General features: G+C 32.6%; 1 protein-coding gene across 2 annotated transcripts in view; it reads left to right on the top strand.

The window, feature by feature from the left end:
* The window catches only part of LOC114337466 (transcription factor EC), a 598,738-nt gene that overhangs the window by 537,052 nt on the left and 38,102 nt on the right, over window positions 1–23,584 (top strand). For both annotated transcript variants that reach the window (XM_050663117.1, XM_050663118.1), the window contains exon 4: window positions 15,947–16,209. In XM_050663117.1, the coding sequence (XP_050519074.1) occupies window positions 15,947–16,209 (263 nt within the window). The remainder of the gene's footprint in view (window positions 1–15,946; window positions 16,210–23,584) is intronic.

Here is a 23,584-nt window from a genome sequence, read left to right as displayed (position 1 = left end):
TCGCCGTCCTTTAAAATCGGTATTAGTGTTGCTTTGTCCCAAGCATCCGTCATCTGCTCCTCTCTCCATATGTCCACAATTAGTTCATAAAATTTACGTTTTATCTCTCTGCCGGCATATTTAATATTTTCTATTGCTATTCCATTCTGTCCGGCGCTCTTATTGTTTTTCATTTTGCTTAAGATTTTTTCTACTCCTTCTTCTGTTGGTTCCTGTACTTCAATATCGTCTTCTCCTATTGTCCGCCATTCTTTTTCCAGTGGGTTTTCGTCTAGAAATTCATAGAAATATTCTCTCCATCTCCCTTTCATTTTTCTTCATCGCCTAATAAGTTTCCTTCCTTGTCCTTTATATACACATTGGTATTATATCTTTTTCCCTTTCTTAGTTTCTCTGTAAAAGTTTCTAATTTCTTTTTTTATAGTTGCCCTCTATTTTTTTACTCTTTGTTCATTACCTCCTCTTTTCTTATGTCTGTTTATCTTTTTTACTTTTGCTCTTCTCCTTATATGCTGCTTTTGCATCAGGTTGATGTGTTTGTAATTCTCACATTCTTAGTTTATTTCTTTTTTCTGTCTCTGCCCGGTATTCTTCATCCCACCATATTTCGTTTTTCTGGGCTTTTTATATGGTAATGTTTGCTTGGTAGCTTTCTTTATTATATCATCTAGTCGTTTCCATTGGTCGTTTATACCCTCTACCTTATCTATGTTCACTTTCTTGGCATATTCGTTGCAATTCTTTCTAAAAACTTTGTTGCACTTTTGATTCCATCAGCTTTCCTACATCAAATCCTTTAATTCTAGTGTCTTTATTTTTATTTTTTCCTTTTCTCTTTCTTCTATCTTGACATCTATCCTAACTATAAAGTGATATCGGCCCCTCTACATGATCTTACATTATTTATTGCTGTATGATGTGTTTTATCTATAACTATATGATCGATTTGATTTGTGTATTTCCCATTTGGTGCCATCCATGTTTCTTTATAGATATCCTTGGGCTTGAAATGTGGGTCATCACTTTTATGTTCCGTTCTTCCACGAACTCATTTACTCTCCTTCCATTATTATTTGTTATTTCATGTTTGCTTTCCCCTCCTACTATTTTTCTGCAGCATATTTCTCCTCCTAATTTGGCATTCATATCCTCCTTAGATCATCCTGGTGTTTTGTTTGTTCAGTTTATTGTACTCTCTTTCTAAGATTTTAATATTCGACTAAAATTCGTTTTTTGTATCTTCCGTTTTCTCCTCTGTTGGCGTGCACTGTAAATAATTATAAATACACGATATAATTTTTAAACAGGATTTGTAAAATAAAAACCTTGGTTGGACTGGAGTGAAAATCAATGCTCAAAAATGGTGAGATAGTATCTGGGACATTCAAAAATAATTATTGGATTGTGTAAACATAACAAAACGCTTAATACAGATTGCAAGAACTATGGAGACCAGTATATCAAGAACAGAAAGGAGAAGTAATGAGAAAGTAAGAATTCGAATGAAACCAGAAGAAACAATGGTGATGGCGAATATAAAAACGATCCTTGAACATTTTTACACATTTATTAACGTCAGGCCTTACGCGGAAAGGGGTAGGTCGGAAACCACGTAGATCATGGCAACTTCAGAAGAAAACTACAAGAACAGGATGTCTTTCAGTTTCCTCCAGTTTCATATTGCCACGTCAAAATTGTTGCCAATATGTTATTTTTTGGCCAGTTCGTTTTCTCAATGACATTTTGGTCGTCTTTGTTAAACATCGATATGTTTTACCAAACTTTACTGTTGTTGTCTAACTCTGACGATAAATAATCATCTTGTTCCTCTCTTCACTATGTTGCAACAGTGCCGGATTTAACCATTAGGCAAAGTAGGCAGTTGCCTAGGGGCCTCGGCCCCAAAGGGGGCCTCGTAGGGCCCAAAACGAAAAAATAATAATTAGAATTAAATAAAAACTATAAATCATACAGTATGTCCCTGTAAGTTGTATCCATATGGAAAACTTTTTTATTATTAATATTACGAAAAAAGTTATTCTTTATAAAAAGCTCTGCATGGTCCAAAACCTAAGATTTAACCATCAAATATTAAATTTTTTGAATATTATACGAGGTATGTCAAAAAGTTTGAATTTCACTCAAGAGTAAAGTAGCTTTATTTTCCGTAATATTGGAAATTGCTATTATCAAAAGTTATTTGGAATTAAAAAATATATTATAATATGCAATTACGTCCTTCTAATTGAAAAAATTTTTTTTGAGAAATTATGGATAACTATCATTATTTTTTCAGTTATTTCAATTCTGATAACTCTTTTATTATTAATTTTACGAAAAAAAGTGATCCTTAATAATAATTTCTGGATGGTCTAAAACTTAAAATACAACCATCTTATATCAAATTTTATCAATTTTATACGAGGTATGTCAAAAAAGATAAATTTAGATCAAAAGTAAAGTACCTTTATAGTTCAGAATATTTCAATTAGAAGGGTGTAATTACATACTGAAACATAGTTTTTAATTCTAAATAACTTTTCATAATAACAATTTTCGATATTGTGAAAAAAAAAGTAATTTAACTCTTGAGCGAAATTCATATTTTTTGACATACCTCGTATAAAATTGACATAAGTTGACAAAATATGGTTGTAATTTAGATTTTAGACCATGCAGAACTTTTTATTAAGTATAACTTTTTTCGTAAAATTAATAATAAAAGAGTTATCTGAATTAAAATAACTGAAAATAATGTTAGTTATCCATAATTTTTCAAAAAAAAAATTTTCAATTACAAGGATGTAATTGCATACTAGAATACAGTTTTTAATTCCAAAAAACTTTTCATAATAGCAATTTTCAATATTGTGAAAAATAAAGCTACTTTACTCTTGAGTGAAATTCAAACTTTTTGACATACCTCGTATAATATTCAAAAAATTTGATATTTGATGGTTAAATCTTAGGTTTTGGACCATGCAGAGCATTTTATAGAGAATAACTTTTTTTCGTAAAATTAATAATAAAAAAGTTTTCCATATGGATACAACTTACAGGGACATACTGTATATGTTAAACAATTAAAATACTGCGCAACGCCATAAAAGTGATAGTGGGCGTATGCATTACAATGCATACTTTTGTTCACATAGAAAGCCTATGTTGTGAGAATAAGTCGCTAACGAATGCCCTTTGGTTGAAGCAACAGTAAGTACTGCCTGTTAGTCTGAAGGCTTTCTTAGAAGAGTAGTAAGAGCAAGAGGAAAAATGAGGTAGCGCCTCCACCTTACACTCTCTTCCACTACCCATACCCATGCCTTTCGCTCTAGATTCCTGCGGAAGTTATCATTTAGCCTCTTATTTCTTCGTGTTTGGATTTGTTCTTTGGTTCACAAAATAATGGGACAAAATAATGGTTCACAAAATAATGTTAACTTTTTTAAGCTCTCATTTAGCTAAGTGTGGCAATAAGGGTACTGGAACACCTTCTTACTTATCTTCAAAGATCTGTGAAGAAGTAATAGGTAAACACGTTTTGAATACAATTGTTAAAGAAATTAAAGAATCCAAATATTACTCTTTATTCGCTACGATTTAGTCCTTAAAAAAACAAGCAGCCCTAGATGGAGTGGGCAGATGCAACAAAAGCTTTGTCTAAGGATTACAACGCCTTCAAATCTGCTCTTCATACTCTTGCTCAAGACACTAATCGGAAAGTTGAAACAGTTCATGAGGTTCATGTGTTTGTTGAAAGAAATGTCAAAATAGGAAATATTCATAGTGAATTAGATCAACGTTGGCAGTAAATAATTACAGAGAGAAGATATTGAACTTCAAACTGCAGTTCAGCTTCTAAATTCATTTTTGGTGTGCTTAAAATCGCAGAGATAATTTTGCTTACTACAAGCAGAAGGTCTGAGATCTACAATACTGCCCTGTTAAGGTAAAACGCAGTAAGTGGCATTTTTTTCAAAAATGAGATATTAATGTATCCTACCTAAGTAGTAACTGCTCTTACTTTTACAAAGAGTTTGGTGCACATTTATAGTCAACTTATTCCAGAACTAGCAATGGCAAAAAGCAGTTACTAACAAAGTAGCTCTCAATGTGATGGTAACAGGCAGTATCCAACGTAATTAATAACTAATTACTGCTGTTTACCTACACAGAGATCTGGAACATAATTTTTAATGTGAATTTAAATGGCAGTATCTACTTATTAAAGTAGATACTGCTATTTTCCTTCACATTTGTGTTCAAAGTTTGTATTATATCATGACATAAATCTGATTTGTGTAAACATCACCTGATTTACCATCCGTTAAAATAAACACATGACAGAAAATAAACTAGAAATTCCTAGTAAATTACGCGATAATTGTAGAGGTGTCCCTACGCAAAAGAAACAAGGTATAACTTCGCAACTGTGCCCTCTCATACCTGAAAACAGACGGCATTTTTGGCTTTCATTAAAAGAAGATGACGTAGAAGAACTAATAAATTTCGAATAGTTTTTTCAATATTATGTAATTAATTAAGACTTTTTTCTTTTTCTAATGTGAATTATATTTGATTACACTACCGCTTTATTCTGCATTTTTGTTTTATTTTTAAAACCGATATTTACATAAAGCTGACAATTCTACATTTCTGCTTAAGAAAACAACTTCATTATTAGGGCAAACAGCAGTAACTGCTGAATTTTCAGCCAAAAAACAAGTAACACAATTGTTTGATTTGTCAAAAATTAATACATGTTTATTAATGTTTTTTAAAGTTTTTCTGTTTAAAATTAAAGAAATAATAAATTGTGTGAAAGAAAAAATCTTAAATTACAAATAACTCAAAACCATTGTTTTGGCACTTACTGCTTTTTACCTTATCACGGCAGAATAGGTAGGTACTCGGATATTCCGAAAGTTGACGAAAGCGAGCAAGAAAACTACATTTTGATGATGCTAATTCCAATGAAGTTTTTCTACAGGGTGGAGAAGAGTTAAAGTTTGAAACGTATTTACCAATTTTGGATAAGCTAACTACTGACCGTCGGCGTCGGTTGGCAGCATACGAGTCAGTGAACTTAGTATTTGGTGTTTTGTGTGTTTTTCCAAAAATTTAGTGATACTCAAATACAGGAATGTGGAGGAGGTTTCTTAAGGGGCCTCATAGCTTGGTTTGCCTAGAGGCATAAAGATTCTTAATCCGGGACTGTCAGTCCCGGATTAAGAATCTTGAGGCCCCTAGGCAACCCAAGCTAGGAGGCCCCTTAAGGCCGGCCGTTGTATGAAAGAGAGGTCCCCTACTTTCGGTGCAACAGAGAGAAAAGATTCTTTCCCGAGAGATGCTGCCTCTATCGGAGAAATAACGCAATAGATATCTAAGTGAGGCAGCATAGCCGGCCGATATATAGTTTAGTTTGGTTCTTAATCAGTACAGAGAGGTATGCAGGTGCGGCCTCGCTAAGACGACTCGAAATCGTTTTATATATCAGGTGCGAACTTTTAGTTTTCTAGGTGGTCTCGCTGAAAATTTTACTCGGATAAATACTGTGCTCGTATCTCGTGGTAAAATCTAAACCAAAAGTATTGGAGAAATCTATTTCGCATATTGGTTCATCATAGTTTGTTACCTACTTCTCATGTCCCAATATTATAAAATTATACCAGGGAAGAACAATTATATCACTCAAATATGTCTAATTGTCTATTTTAGAATGAAAATGTCTATGTATTTTAATGAAGGCTTATAACCAAGGATGGTACTAAAGATGAGAAATTTGACCAAGGCTGTCTGTCCATCTGTCCGCCCAACCGCGAATGTAACTACTCCGTCATTATGCCAGGTAGAATGACAAATGAGGTGTCGAATGAATGGTTATAATCCAACGATGGTACTAAAGATAAGCAATTTGGTCCGTCGGTCTGCCTGACCGCGAATATAACTCCTCCGTCACTGTACCAGGTAGAATGGCAAATAAGGTGTCGAATGCAAGTTTATAACCGAGGATGGTACTAAAGATGAAAAATTTGACCAAGGCTGTCTGTCCATCTGTCCGCCCGACCGCGAATGTAACTACTCCGTCATTATGCCAGGGAAAATGACAAATGAGGTTTCGAATGAACGATTATAATCCAACAATGGTACTAAAGATCAGCAATTTGGTCCGTCGGTCTGCCTGACCGCGAATATAACTCCTCCGTCACTGTACCAGGTAGAATGACCAATGAGGTGTCGAATGAAAGCTTATAACCAAGGATGGTAGTAAAGATGAGAAATTTGACCAAGGCTGTCTGTCCATCTGTTCGTCCGACCGCGAATGTAACTACTCCGTCATTATGCCAGGTAAAATGACAAATGAGGTGTGGAATGAACGGTTATAATCCAACGATGGTACTAAAGATGAGCAATATTATGTCAAAATAATTTTATTTTATCGAATTATCGAGCTAATTTCATTAAAACATGAGCACAATAAGCTAATTTGAAATAAATTAGTAAATAATATCTAAATATTAGTTTATTGCATGTATTATAATATTTTATAATGCCATATGACAAGGTATTTTACTTTCCCGCACGCCGTGCGTGAAAGTGCCACTTTCGGGAACGAAATGCGTGCGTGAATCTTTAGTACCATCATTGGATTATAACCGTTCACTGTACACTCGTCACCTCATCTGTCATTCTGCCTGGCATAATGACGGAGTAGTTACATTCGCGGTCGGACGGACCGATGGACAGACAGCCTTGGTCTAATTTCTCATCGTTAGTACCATCCTTGGATTATAAGCTTTCATTCGACACTTCATTTGTCATTCTACCTGGTACAGTGACGGAGGAGTTATATTCGCGGTCAGGCAGACCGAAGGACCAAATTGCTCATCTTTAGTACCATCGTTGGATTATTACCGTTCATTCGACACCTCATTTGCATTCTACCTGGCATATTAACGGGGTAGTTACATTCGCGGTCGGACGGACAGATAGATAGGCAGCCTTGGTTAAATTTCTCATCTTTAGTACCATCCCGAGTTATAAGCTTTCATTCGACACCTTATTTCTCATTCTACCTGGTACAGTGACGGAGGAGTTATATTCGAGGTCAAGCAGACCGACGTACCAAATTGCTCATCTTTAGGTACCATCGTTGGATTATAACCGATCATTCGACACCCCATTTGTCATTCTACCTTGCATAATGACGGAGTAGTTACATTCGCGGTCGGACGGACCGATGGACAGACAGCCTTCGTCTAATTTCTCATCTTTAGTACCATCCTTCGATTATAAGCTTTCATTCGACACCTCATTTGTCATTCTACCTGGTACAGTGACGGAGGAGTTATATTCGCGGTCAGGCAGACCGACGGACCAAATTGCTCATCTTTAGTACCATCGTTGGATTATAACCGTTCATTCGACACCTCATTTGTCATTCTACCTGGCATAATGACGGAGTGGTTACATTCGCGGTCGGACGGACAGATGAACAGACAGCATTGGTCAAATTTCTCATCTTTAGTACCATCCTTGGTTATAAGCTTTCATTCGACACCTTATTGGTTATTCTACCTGGTACAGTGACGGAGGAGTTATATTCGCGGTCAAGCAGACCGACGTACCAAATTGCTTATCTTTAGTACCATCCTTGGATTACAAGCTTTCATTCGACACCTCATTTGTCATTCTATCTGGTACAGTGACGGAGGAGTTATATTCGCGGTCAGGCAGACCGACGGACCAAATTGCTTATCTTTAGTACCATCGTTGGATTATAACCGTTCATTCGACACCTCATTTGTCATTCTACCTGGCATAATGACGAGTAGTTATATGCGCGGTCGGACGTACCGACGGCCAGACAGTATAAATTTCTCATCTTTAGTAGCATTCTTGGATTATAAGCATTCATTTGACAACTTTATTCGGCAAAAATATTTCTTGGGGATTTTTTGTCCGGGATTCTTTGCGGGGATATTTTGCCAAAAAAAATTGTGGGGATTATGTGTCCGGGATTTTTTGTGGGGATTATTTGTCCGGAGATTATTTGTGGGGATTTTTCGTGGGGATTTTTTGTCCGGTATAATTTGTGGGGATTTTTTGTCCGGGATTATATTTGTCCGGACCCCTAGTAAACTCATATTCGTCAAATACCGAAATTTCCAAAGGAAAGTTTCAAACGGGCCAATACGCTCCTGAATTTTTTAGGTTTTTATAATTTTTTTCGTAGCGCCATCTTATACATAATGGCTACATTAACAGAGCTTAGATTCTTACAGATTCCTATACTCTTTTCGTATTATATGTCCAAGATTTACGTTTCACATGCCAATTTCTATTAATTGAAGAAATTTATTTTAAAAGTACGCCACGCAAAAAGTACTTTATTACTTCACATTTTTTTAACGTTACTTCCTTCCATTTCATATATATTAGTGCTAGACGAAATTTTATCATGAAATTCATTTAAATACTTGAGTAATTTAGATATAAACGCTCTTATATTTATTGAGAAAAAAGCAAAACTTTCACATTTTTTTATAAACAGTACACAACAGGTAGGATAGCAAAAATATGGCTGTAATTAGCGAGATATATTGTTAGTAGGTTAAGCATTTTTCGGTATACATATATGCTCTAGATTATGAGTGGTGTACTTTATAAAGGTGATGGGATCGCCTATACTTATAACATTACCAATGGCCGGCCTTAAGAAACTTTTGTCTTTTCTTCTCAAAACCTCGGATAACCCCTCCATCGGTAGGTATTCCTTTGATATATTGGTGGACACTTTGTAGATTTAAACTTAAATTTTTGTTCCATTTTTTAAAACGTGTTGCTTGAAGAAATGAAACAAAGAAATAGTCAAGAAACTATTTATATAATTTTGCAATAAAAAATTATTTTAGTTTTTTTTTTGTTATAGTTATCAATAAACGAACATTTTAAAGTATAATATATATAATATACTATAATAATTTTTCTAATAAAGAAAAAAAAAATATGGTCGTAGAAAGAGTATAGTATTCTACTGACATGTAATGGCTATTACTCACTTTGATGAATAACGACACTCGCCTTCGGCTCGTGTCGCAAACTTCATCCCTAATAACACAAAACATTCCATGAATGTTCCTAGAATGTACACACAGGACATTGAAAACATTCCTGGAATGTCCCCAAATGCACACGAATGTCCCTGGAAAGTCCCAGGAAAGTGCTGTGTCAGCATTTTAAATATTCTTAGAATGTTCTGTTGGAACATTCCATGAATGTCTACGAATGTTCTTTGGACATTCACAGTCTATTTTTTAGACTGAATGTCTTGTTGGAACATTCCATGAATGTTCTTTGGACATTCACAGTATATTTTTAGACTGAATGTCTTGTTAGAACATTCCATGAATGTCTACGAACGTTCTTTGAACATTCACAGTATATTTTTTAGACATTCACTGAAATATATCGTCAGTAATGTGACAATACCTCCTAAATGTTTTTTCATGAGGTTTGCAGGAGACGAAAAACATTTTTTAAGGTCACTTTCTGTTTTCGTACGTATTCTGACTTTTTTTGTAGTAAATAGATAGTTGAATTTACTGCAAAACAATTCAAAAAATATATGAAAACAGGAGGTGGCCGAAACAAGTTTTTAGTCTATCTTACAAATCTCTTGAAAAAAACAGATAGGAGGTATTGTCACATCACTGACGATATGTAGCCATACCAAATAATACATCCTTGATAAATATAAACATTTTTATTGCAAAAAATCTTTACATACATTTTTTAATGTAATTTACTGACATTCCTAAATATTATATAAAAAAATGTGTCACATTTGCTTTGTAAACCTTTCTTTTGCTTTTCGTAGCCACATATTCCGTTTCCTTTCTGGTTTTTTGTAGACCACTTCTCTCAGCTGATTCTAAAAGAAAATAAATTAAAAGGTAATTTTTCTATCCTTTACAATTAACAATCAGAAGAAATATTATTTACAGGTAATAATACGCATAAATAATAATAATAAAAAAATAAATATTAAATAATATTTAAATAAATAATAAATAATATTTAATAAATAAAATAATAATAATGAACATTTTGTATTTTGACAACGACATCCGATGTGGAAGTAGAAACCTTAATAAAATTATTTTTTCAAGTAAATTGTGGCTTATTTCCCCATTAGAATAGTTAATTACAAAAAAGCCACAAAGAAATAGATTTTTCACAAACAAATAAGTATTTAGTATTCATTATATTTATTGTTTTTATTATTTACTTTAATGTCCTACTGGTACATTATTTGACAAATAATGACATTTCGAAGTCTGTTAAGTACGATATAACGCCCTTGGGCATTAAATTTAAATAACGACTTAGATACTGTCAAGTTGACAAATATCAACCTAAGTAAAACTATGGTTACCACAATTACGTTACTACTGTTACTGGTAAATGTACTTATTTAAAAACTAATTAATTCAAAATTCATTCAAATTTTTCGCATATAAAGAATAATTTAGTCGGACATTAAACGTTGAAGGCACCACAGGTATTATAATAATAACGCTTTCGGTCAACGTATATCCCTCAGGACGAAGGCCCTTGTTAAAAACACCATTGACCTCAAGCGTTATTATCCTTATAATACCCTTGGTACCTTAATAACTGTAACATAAGATTATACCTTAATTCTTGTTTTCTATTTCTGATGTTTTTATTTATTTACATTGAATATTAATATGTTTTGTTGTATAATCTACTTCACAATAATTATGTGATATATTTGACTTAAAATGAATTCAAAAATTTTTTGTAGTTGGGCAACAATGTCAACTTAGATCTCCGATGTAGATAATGAATTACAACAGTATCTATATTGTACGGACTATATTATTAATTAGGTTATGCATATACCTGTGTGACATAAGCTATTGGAACAGCACAGTCTCTCAAACGAACAGATGAAAGTGAAGTTCTGTCAATATCTTTTTCTAAAAAGTGTTTTGAACATACTCCTCTATTAACAAATCTGATCTATACTTCATGTCTTCTTCGCAGAATCTTCTGGAAAGCTAAAAATACAAAATATATGCATTACTAAGCATTATTAACAAATTTTAGTTTTAAATAAAAAATATGATTAATGAACTCACAAAATATTATAAAACAGCTTAGAAATTGTTTATTAGTATAGTCGGTTCCCCAAACTCAGACACAACTGGCTAGTGATTTTAGTAGGTAATTTTTTTTGTTTTTGGCCAATTTTGGCAAAATTACAGTAATTATTAACTATTTAGTTATTATTTTTTTTATTTACTAAATTATTTACTAAAATCACTAGCCAGTTGTGTCTGAGACTCGGTAGTACTGAGACTGAGTTTAGCAGATCGACTATAATATTCTGTGTATTCATTAGTTGGTACTGCATATTATAGTGTGTGGTCTACCATCCTATTTATAAACGCATACATTAGCAAAAACGCAAAAAGAATTATTTTAGTTTTACAAATCCTTTTGTTATTATCTCTATTTACTATTTTAGTTAGGAATAAGCGAAGTTTGTGGCTTATTCACACATATTATTAAAATAATAAATGGATATGACCAATTATTAACTTATAAAATAAAAATTCTTCTGATTTATGCCTTTTATTCACTTTGTTATATCTACGTTACTTAAAAGATTTTTTATGAATAGTATTATTAGGGTATTAATAGTATTAATTTATTTTCTGAAATACAGGGCATGCCTTCGTTTACATATTTGCATACTAACCTTTTAATAGGGCTTTTCATTCACACTAATTCACAGTCATTTGTTTCGAGCTTCTGTCATAATTGAAACGTTATTCCTGCAGATTTTTTTATCTACATTTGTTTCTGCTACTCCAACTGCGTCAAAAACAGGACACCATTTTATGCACTATGTTAATAATACTATTAAAGCTATTATAAAAGTATCCGAATTAAAAAAATATTCTTAAAAAGCACAAATAATACAAACTATCCACGGCAAGGCAATGCCGGGCAAGGTGGCCAAGATGAAATGAAAATGAAGATGCCAAGATGGCCGAAGCGAGGTCGTTGGTTGGTCGTTTTTAGTCACGTGATGCCCTCTCAAGCGCCATGCACAAAAATATATGCACGGCGAATTTGAAAATGAACGCAAAAGAAATAAATATAAATAATGCCTCTCTTGGGTTTTGCATAAGTTATAAGTATTTTTTTATTAACAAAATCGCATTCCAAATTGAATATTCGCGAACAATAATTTTTATTACATTTGTATGTTTATAATATTGTATTAATTGAACTTGGGAAACTCTTTAAATTTGACACTGTAGGCCTAAAATGTCACTTAGTTTGTCTGGTATGTTATAAGTAATGTTGTATCTGAATCTGTTACACGTATGTATTATTTCGCAACTTAAAATATAGGAACATTGGTAGTATGTTCACAGAATGTCTTATGGTAACATTCCAGGAATAATTTAAACAGATGTTCACCGAATGTTCCCTAAATGTCCAGGACATTCAAATATTGATAGAACTTTGGTAGTACATTCCTGGAATGTTGTGTGTTATTAGGGATCATCGTGAGTAATACCCATCATTACATGCTCGTTGTTATTACATAATTATGTAATAATAAATAATTATGGATTAAATTTAGTTTGATATTTCAAAGCCTAATAAATTAATTTAATTATTATAAAGTAACTTTTCTGAGTTTCATAGAAACAAAACTACTAAAATATCTTCAACTTCCAAATTTTCGAGCACATCATTCTCAATAGCCATAATCGAGGGAAATGCGCCAATTCGAGTCTATTTTGTGCCACTGTCGAACGGTGACAGTTTTTAATAATTTCCATTTTTGAAAATGACCGTTCGCCTGATGCATTTGTAATCATTAGCGTAAGATAAATCTTACAAGCTACTGACAAATTTCGAAATTTTGATTTGAATTTGTTCTCGTAAATAACCCAAAAAGACTATGAAGCAGGAATAAATTGTTTGTGCTACAAGTCCTGGAGATGGACTATAAAATATTTTAACTGCAGTAGTTCATCTTAAATTTCAGGTCCAACCTCATCAGTATAGTTTTCATGTAGTTTTGAAGAACACTCCTTTATTTGAGTATCACTCAGTTTTGAAAAACGCACAAAACACCAAATGCTGAGTTACTGACTCATACGCTGTCAACAACTGACGACTCAGCTCAATAATTAGCTTATTCAAAATAATTGTTAGATTCGTTTCAACCTTCAACTTTTCTCCACCCTGTAAAAAAACTTCATTGAAATAAGCATCATCAAAATGTAGTTTTCTTGCTTGGTGTTTGTTTACTCTCGTCGGTTAATTGAGAGTATTGTTGATCGCAGACCTTCTGCTCGTAGTAAGCAAAATTATCTCTTTGGGATTTTAAAAACTCCAAAATTCATTTTAGAAGCTGAACTCCAGTTTCAAGTTCAATCTCTTCTCTCTGTAATGATTTACTGGCAGCGTTGATTTGATGAGTTCTAAAATTGTTGACCAAAACTCATTCATAATATCTAAGTGTTTCTGTTTTGATATTTCTTTCAACAAACACTTAGCCTCATTAACTGTTTCAGCTTTCTAATTAGGGTCTTCAGCAAGAGTATGCAGAGCAGATTTGCAGGCATTGTAACCTTTAGACAAAGCTCTTGTTGCATCAGCCTTTGTAGTCCATCTAGTGCTGCTTGTTCTTTTAAGGACAAGGTTTAGATCGTGGCAAATGGGATCGCCTAGTTAGGTTTCATTTACGCATTTAATCGTAGCTTCCTAATGGTGGATAGAGGCTGAAAAAAATTTGTACACGGACTGAACAAATCCAAATACGATATTGCTACAACGAGTCGAACGCAACTGTTAACACCATTTACTCCAACCAAAGCGAGTGTGCATCACAAAAAAAATGTAAATTTCAAGTTTGTTAATCTTAGAAAATGAGCCTGGAGACCATTGTATTTGCCTGACATGTAGCGAAAGGCATGAGTAATGAAGGAGAGGGTAACGAGGGGGCGCTGACTCATTTGTTACTCTTGCTCTTACTACTTTTCTAAGAAACCGTGCAGACTGATAGGCAGTACTGTTCCTTGTAATGTAGTTTTATACATCCACCATTACTTTTATGGTATTGCGCGATATATGAATTTTTCAATATAATATGATTTACAATTTTTATTTAAATTTTATTATTATTTTTTCATTTTGGACCCTGCGAGGCCCCCTTTGGGGCCGAGGCCTCTATAGTCCAGAAAGCCACTGCGCATCCGCTAGGAAAAATATTCTAATTCGGATTTTTTGCACAATCTTACTCAAAAAGGACTCCTTTTAACAAATTTGCATGTTGCCAGGACCAAAAGGTGGTCAAAAATTTTTTAAACGTTTTTTTTTTGTTTTTTTCCTTAAATTATTTTTTTTTGCATGGAAAAAAGTTTTTTAAGGTTTTTTGGATCATTCCAAACAGAAAAGGTCTTTAGTGACTTTTCTCTAAAAATGATAGTTTTTGACATATAAGCGATTAAAAATTGAAAAATTGCGAAATCTGCCATTTTTAACCCTCAAAAACTATGTGAAAAACTGAAAATTTGAATGTTGCCAAGGTAGGTAGATATTCTTTTAACATCGATTGATGAAATCCCGAAGAGTTTTTTGCAACACAATATTCAAAACTCCTTTGTTTTTTAATTGCTAATCAAGCGTGCGCGACACTATTTTCCACCGACAGTATGGTGCAAATGAGAGGAATAAATTCGTTATTTCGTAAACCGGCGACTTTAAGGAAAAGTCCCGAAACAGGTCGATTTTTATTTTAATGTTATGATATTGTGGCATATATGGTATACTAGTGACGTCATCCGTCTGGGCGTGATGACGTAATCGATGATTTTTTTATATGAGAATAGGGGTCGTGTGGTAGCTCATTTGAAAGGTTCTTCAATGCTCTATTCAGTAATGTAAACATTTACATAATTATTTATACAGGGTGTCCTTCTACTTCTTTTTTTGTCAAATAATTTAATTTAATAAAAATTTTTGGACACCCTGTATAAATAATTATGTAAATGTTTATATTACTGAATAGAGAATTGAAGAACCTTTCAAATGAGCTAGCACACGACCCCTATTCTCATTTAAAAAATCATCGATTACGTCATCACGCCCAGATGGATGACGTCACTAGTATACCATACATGCCACAATATCATAACTTAAAAATAAAAATCGACCTGTTTCGTGATTTTTCCTTAAAGTCGCCGGTTTACGACATAACGAATTTATTCCTTTCATTTGCACCATACTGTCGGTGGAAAATAGTGTCGCGCACGCTTGATTAGCAATTAAAATACAGAGGAGTTTTGAATATTGTGTTGCAAAAAACTCTTCGGGATTTCATCAATCGATGTTTAAAGAATATCTACCTACCTTGGCAACATTCAAATTTTCAGTTTTTCACATAGTTTTTGAGGGTTAAAAATGGCCGATTTCACAATTTTTCAATTTTCAATGGCTTATATGTCAAAAACTATCATTTTTAGAGAAAAGTCACTAAAGACCTTTTCTGTTTGGAATGATCCAAAAAACCTAAAAAAACTTTTTTCCATGCAAAAAAAATAATTTTCGGAAAAAAACAAAAAAAAAACGTTTAAAAAATTTTTGCCCACCTTTTGGTCCTAGCAACATGCAAATTTGTTAAAAGGAGTCCTTTTTGAGTAAGATTGTGCAAAAAATCCGAATTAGAATATTTTTCCTAGCGGATGCGCAGTGGCTTTCTGGACTACTAGGCAACTGGCTACTTTGCCTATTGGTTAATCCGGCACTGGCGGACTGTCTTGCAATTGTTTGTTTTGTACGTATGTACCTTTTTAGTATAAACCTATAACAATGCCCTTTATGTTTATTTCAGTTGAACGTAGGAGAAGGTTTAATATTAACGATAGAATTCAAGAATTAGGATTGTTGCTGCCCAAAAATACCGACCAATTTTACGAAATTGTTAGAGATGTCCGCCCAAACAAAGGCACAATTTTAAAATCTTCCGTGGAATATATCAAATGTTTAAAAAACGAAAACCTAAGGCTGAATGAAAGATTGAACCATGTATTGCAACTAGAAGATCAACTTAAAAAAGTGGAATCTACGAAGAGGAAACTACAGCTGCGAGTGCAGGTATGTACGAATATTTCTTCATATCGCCTAGTGAGAACAATAGTGGCGAAACTCGAAAATTAACTTTTTTGAGTTAAGTCCATCAATCGACATCTAAATATGCCCTCTTTTATGTGCAATATCGGCTAACAATAATTATTTAATTTCCTTATTACTACAGGGCGCCTAGAAGTCTTTATGGTATTGTGAATTTGTCAAATATTTTGATGCATTAACAACGAAAGCACACCAAACTTTATATCAATACTGGCGAATCTGTAATTACGCCGTGCCTACATGTATTTGAAATATTTGGTATTTTATTAAAGATAGTAGTACAATGTGCAATAGTGGCGAATGAGCACTTTTGTCTGTGTGGTCGTTTTTGCTTTTGTGTTCTTTTTAAAAAACTTCTTACAGAGAAACTCAGTTTCAATCGTTCTTAGGTACTTAGAAATAGCAAATCAAGAAAGCGTCTATCCACTTTGGATCAGTATTGATTAATCTCAAACTATCGAGAACCAATATTCATTTCTAAAAAGAAATCTTACAAAATAAATCAATTCCTTCTACCCACAATCATTTCTTTAGTAGTTTGAAATACGAAACATACGTGAGTGAAATGATGAATTTAATTTTACTATTCATAGTTCTTTTGCTTACTTTTTATCTTTTATCATGTTTATCGTTTTCATAATTATTACTTAAGATCTTATTTTGTTATTTTTCTATTGTACTTTAGTTTCATTTTGCGCATAACTGGTGTGTACAATAAAATATTTTATTTGATGCGTTTAATTTATTTTTAAAAGTAAATTTTTTAATTATTTAAAACAGAAACTAAACTGTTTAGTATAGTAGTATTAAAGTATAGTGGCGAAACATCAAATTAAACACCTTCGATAATGCAATAATGGCGTAACGCAGAAAAAAAAATCAAAAATAAATACAATATCCATTTTTTCTTCAAATAAAATTACTTCTACTAATTGGTTTACATATCTAGAAAGCACATTATTAGAAAAATTTTGCAAAATGGTTACCTATAAGTCAGTTATACTGTTTAGCAGTTTCATCAAAACTTCAAATACGATTATCTCTAAATGTTCATTTTGAAGTTTCGTCACTATTGTTCTCACAAGGCGAATATAGAGAAGGCGAGAACGGCGGCTTAGTTGGAAAAAATATTCCGATGAGATTGTTTTGCAGAATCACATTTGTGAGACACCCCAGAATAAGGTTCAAGAAGTCGCCCACGCGAAAAGTGGTCCCAATTTATTTAAAGTTTATTTTAAACAAATTGCAAAGATCGATATTTTCTGCCAGGACAATTTTTTTTTGGTTTTTTGGATCATTCTGAACAAAAAAGGTATTTTGTAATTTTTCTCTAAGGATTATCGTTTTCGAGTTATAAGCCATTCAAAATTTAAAAAAACAAAAATGGCGATTTTCAAGGCCCAAAAGCACCAGTAAAAAATATTATTTTTGAGGTTACCAAGTGCTTACATTAATGTTCAAACCATTTAGTCCAGAAAGCCACTGCGTATCCGCTAGGAAAAATATTCTAATTCGGATTTTTTGCACAATCTTACTCAAAAAGGACCCCTTTTAACAAATTTGCATGTTGCCAGGACCAAAAGTTGGTCAAACATTTTTTAAACGTTTTTTTTTTGTTTTTTCCTAAAATTATTTTTTTTGCATGGAACAAAATTTTTTTAGGTTTTTTGGATCATTCCAAACAGAAAAGGTCTTTAGTGACTTTTCTCTAAAGTTGATACTTTTTGACATATAAGCGATTAAAAATTGAAAAATTGTGAAATCGGCCATTTTTAACCCTGAAAAACTATGTGAAAAACTGACCGTTTGAATGCTGCCAAGGTAGGTAGATATTCTCTAAACATCGATTGATGAAATCCCGAAGAGTTTTTTGCAATACAATATTCAAAACTCCTTTGTTTTTTAATTGCTAATCAAGCGTGCGCGACACTATTTTCCACCGTTGCATGTGTATTATTGTGTATGCAGTATGGTGCAAATGAAAGGAATAAATTCGTTATTTCGTAAACCGACGACTTTAAGGAAAAATCCCGAAACGGGTCGATTTTTATTTTTAAGTTATGATATTGTAACATATATGGTATACTAGTGACGGCATCCATCTGGGCGTGATACCTAATCGATGATTTTTTTAAATGAGAATAGGGGTCGTGTGCTAGCTCATTTGAAAGGTTCTTCAATTCTCTATTCAGTAATATAAACATTTACATAATTATTTATACAGGGTGTCCAATAATTTAATTTTTTTGTCAATTTGCCAAATGATTTAATTTAATAAAAAGTTTTTGGACACCCTGCATAAATAACTATGTACATGTTTATATTACTGAATAGAGAATTGAAGAACCTTTCAAATGAGCCAGCACACGACCCGTATTCTCATTTATAAAAATCATCGATTACGTCATCACGCCCAGGTGGATGACGTCACTAGTATACTATATATGCCACAATATCATAACTTAAAAATAAAAACCGACCTGTTTTGGGATTTTTCCTTAAAGATATTCCTTTCATTTGCACCATACTGTCCGTGGAAAATAGTGTCGCGCACGCTTGATTAGCACTTAAAAAACAAAGGAGTTTTGAATATTGTATTGCAAAGAACTCTTCGGGATTTCATCAATCGATGTTTAGAGAATATCTACCTACCTTGGCAACATTCAAATTTTCAGTTTTTCACATAGTTTTTGAGGGTTAAACATGGCCGATTTCGCAATTTTTCAATTTTTAATCGCTTATATGTCAAAAACTATCAACTTTAGAGAAAAGTCACTAAAGACCTTTTCTGTTTGGAATGATCCAAAAAACCTAAAAAAAATTTGTTCCATGCAAAAAAAATAATTTTAGGAAAAAAAAAACGTTTAAAAAATTTTTGACCACGTTTTGGTCCTGGCAACATGCAAATTTGTTAAAAGGAGTCCTTTTTGAGTAAGATTGTGTAAAAAATCCGAATTAGAATATTTTTCCTAGCGGATGCGCAGTGGCTTTCTGGACTAATTCTTTTATCTGTTTCCGATGAGTATTTTGGGCTTATTTTATTTTAAACTATTGTTTTTTAATTGTTAATGCAGCGCTTATGACAGGGCGGGCGCTCGGGCTGTCGCGCGTCTGGACTATATTATATTATGTAGCTCGGGCGTTCTTGGCGCTTTTTTATACTTCGCCTCTTTGCTTCAATAAGGTGTTAAGTTAAAAAGTACAATTTTACAGGAGCCTCCTTTTTAACTTACAAAAAATTATTGTCTCCAAAGCAATGCATTTTTATAGTCCATCTAATATTAACTATAAATGTTAACTACTTACGTCTCTGAAAATTTTCGATAGGCCTGATGATGTAATAAATTTAGCGAAAAATTTGCATATTTACAAAAAAGGTGATAATATGTCACACTTTTCCTGCAAAAATGTAATAAGATGAATGTTACAAACTGATTTGTCACGTTGTTGATGATATTATTTTTGTTATGTTACTGGGTTATACAATAAACAAACGTTGTCGAAGTAAAAGATTTTAGATTTGAGAATTATGTTCTTTATTGAAAAAGTGTAACTATAACAAACAATATTAGAATTACAAGGCGAAATTAAACTGCAATAATTCTTAAATTAAAACTATTTCTTTAAGTTATTTAATAATGCGTAAACGCTTAAATTCTAAAGGAACTAATATTATTAAATTACCAAAATGTAACACTTAAAATATTGTCTTTGTCAAAACAAGCAAAAACACATGACTTTTAAAACTACAACGATTCATAAAATGGCCTGTGATATCTTGGAATTAGGATTTTTTTAACCAAATCCATGAGATCCTCTTTTTTCTTATCGGGCATACCTGGTTTTGCGCTGTATGCATCTCTCAATTCCAAATTGTTGCTCTTTTTCTTTTTACTAATAACTATAGCTTTCTTAAATTGTTTGTCAGCGTATGAATTTTTAAAAAATATAGCATCGGTTCGCTTTTTTAAGTTGAATCACCTTTAAAGCTGCTAGTTTTACTATCTCATTATTTTCATCTTTCAGTAAAGAAAAGTTGATTAGGGCCGTTACATAGGGCCGCATCTTAATTGACGTTTAATTTCTCTCTCAATTTGAGAATGAGCAGGATCTCTCTCGTTTTGGGTGTGCCCTTTTATCAAATATTTATGCGTTACTGAGTTAAGATTTTCAATTGTTTTTACTGTGTATAGATACATACAGATCATAAATTTATTTTTTTTGCTGGCCTGCACAATTATCAGAATAGAACACAACGTCCAAATTGTTGATTGTTTCTGAAACTTTCTTAAGGTACTTGTAAACACATGTACCGATTTCATTCACAACTCTATGGGCGTTTTACTCATCCCAAACATAGCTTTCAACACAGTTATTCTGAATGTTGTATATGGTTAAATTAAAAATATTCAATGTCGATTTATAGTAGCAGACCGAGATCTCCCTTTTGGGGCATTGAAACACTGCTGCAAGTCACACACTGCGACCAGAATTGTATTGTCTTTTTTACCATTTTCTTTCTCTATATGTGAGAGAACTTCATGACATCCGCAATTATCTTTCATTGCTGAAATGTTGCTGTCTCTATTTTTCTTCTTTAAGGCCGTCTCAATAGGCCGGCTATTAACTGCTAAAGTATTTTTTAAAAATAGTTTACACACTCTAGTCTTTATACCAGCAACAGTGAAAAAGAAAGCGTTGTTATTGTCACGAGAAGGTGCAACGTTCCCATTGGCATCCATTTTAACGTAACGATATTTTGGGACGACTGCTTCAACACTGTTTGCGATAAATGACCACTGATTTCGATGTTTCCTAAATCCCAGTATTCTTTAAATAATTGCAAACGTCGCTCCTCTGTGATATTTGACCGACATTTGAAAGCACAACTTTCTCTGCAAGGTGGTTTCAATGTACATTCTGGAATGGATTTCTTTGCCTTTAGTATTTTATAAGATTTTCCACAATTTCTCAGTTTTTGCCAATTATCTTCTTGTCTTCGTCTTTTCTTTCCTATTTTATTTATATTGTCTTGATTTCTTGTGCTAATAGGTAAATCTTATTCGTCAGAACATGAAGCATTTCTTCGATTACGATGTCTTAGTTCTACATCTTCATAGCCTGGGTCTTTTACGGAGTCGTCGCTATCTGTAAAGAAAATTAAGGTTAGAATATTACCAGAATTAGGTAAAAAAGTGAAATGTTTTGATTACATTGAATAGAGTATTACTAAAATTAGGTAAAAAATGAAATGCTTTTGATTACATTGAAATGAACATTAATTGAATACATAATATTACCTTCACTGAAAGAGCTTGATGAGCTGGTTGACTAGACGAACTACTGCTAGTCGAATCACAAGACTACGATTCGGAACTGTTAAGTCAACTTTTCCTTCTGTTAACAATGAGTCCTCTATGTTTGAAGTTCTATTCTGTATGTTTAATGTTGTGCCATTATATAAAAAATGGTACGTCAAATTTAATAATATTATATAATAGAAGATAAGAATAAAACAGAAAATAATAGTAATAACAGCCATGTACGTAAACCTGTTAGGCATACCCCCACAGATATTTAAATTTTACTTAAGTTATCGGTCAATCGTAGCCAAAATCGGCGATGAATGACAACAAAACCTATCGTCTAATGGGTGCCTAAATACTTCGTAGATAACTAAAACTTACATAAAAAGTTTTACTGTCCTAGTCATTAGAACGGGAATATTCGATTTCTCGGTTACCATTGCAAGTTCAAGGATCCTCGTAGATCGCGATTCCATCTGAAAAAATAAGTACATACTAGTTATTTATTTTAGGATGAACAATATAATATTCAAAAATATTCCCCATAAAAATATTGTTTTTTTCTGGAAGAAAATTTATATATGTATTTTCAGCAACAGTGTGACACGAAGGTATATACCAATTCACACTCCACAGACATTTTTCAACAACACTGTTTTAAAATAAACATATCACACTATAGAATAAAAAAATATTATTGAATGAATACGTACCTTTGCAATCACAATGTAATATCGTCGTGATATCACGTTTTTGTCGAAAAACTAGTGCACCACCTTCCTCTTCGCTTGCGGAGTGACAGCTGTCTTGTCTCGTTTTAGAAGCAAATCACTCTAAGAAAGAGATAACGTGACATCGCAATGTAGCACCGTTCCGCTGTTTCTTTTCCTCATACATTTGCTATTACTCACTGAATAGATACCGCGTTTTTGGAAAAAATAAAGTTTGACACGGCGGTTTTAATTATCAAATAAAAAAAATATTGAGTTTTTGGACTTGTCACGTTATTGAAGCAAAGAGGCGACTTGTTAAATTAGTGTACATGTACATATATTTTTGGTAACCATGTTTTTTAGTCAATATGATAGTCAATAATCAATATGATTTTTTGATGTTTATTATAATTTTTGAAGGTATAAATAACAATTAAAAAATTAATAAAGCGTTCGAAATTTTACAAATGTGTAGCAAAATTATTTTTTTTTTTTTAGTTTTTATCATTAAGATCTAAAAATGTTTAAGGTTAAAATTAAATTCAGTAATTTTTAAAATTGAAATTTTAAAGTTTAATTTGAATGCAAAATCGCCGATATCAAAAATAGAGTACCTACTTAATTATTTAGTTGTAGTTTACGAATATATCGCTGACCTACATTAAACCTGTACGATGCAACCCTTATATTTTGCGGTGTATACTGTATATGAATCAACTCGATTTATTAATGAGTCCAGTGTTGCCCATAATATGCAAAAGTATTTAACAACTTCTAAAATAGTACACATTTCTAATTGCACTTCCATATTGGAAGATGAGTATTATGGATTATGGTATTTTGTAAATGACACGATAATTAAATTCAACGTTTTACCCTTTTCAATGATCTTATTTTAATTTTTATCTAGGTCTAGAATCTTATTACAGGTAACAAATAAAATTTTATAGGTTATTTTTATATTTATTAATTTTTTAATTGTTGTTTATACCTTCAAAAATTATAATAAACATCAAAAAATCATATTGATTTATAAAAACTAAAAAATATGGTTACAAAAACGTATGTATTTTTAACAAAAGTATAAAAAAGTGTCGACAACGCCCGAACTACATAATATAATATCTATAGTCCAGACGCGCGACAGCCCGAGCGCCCACCCTGTCATAAGCTCTGCATTAACAATTAAAAACAATAGTTTAAAATATAATAAGCCCAAAATGCTCATGGGGAACGGATACAAGAAGGTTTGTACTTTAATTTAGGCACTTGGTAACCCAAAAAATAATATTTTTACAGGTGCTTTTGGGCCTTGAAAAT

The sequence above is a fragment of the Diabrotica virgifera genome, chromosome 10, assembly GCF_917563875.1.
Source record: "Diabrotica virgifera virgifera chromosome 10, PGI_DIABVI_V3a".
NCBI lineage: Eukaryota > Metazoa > Arthropoda > Insecta > Coleoptera > Chrysomelidae > Diabrotica > Diabrotica virgifera.
Note: the sequence above shows the minus strand (reverse complement) of the source record. Positions and strands in the feature narration are given on the sequence as shown.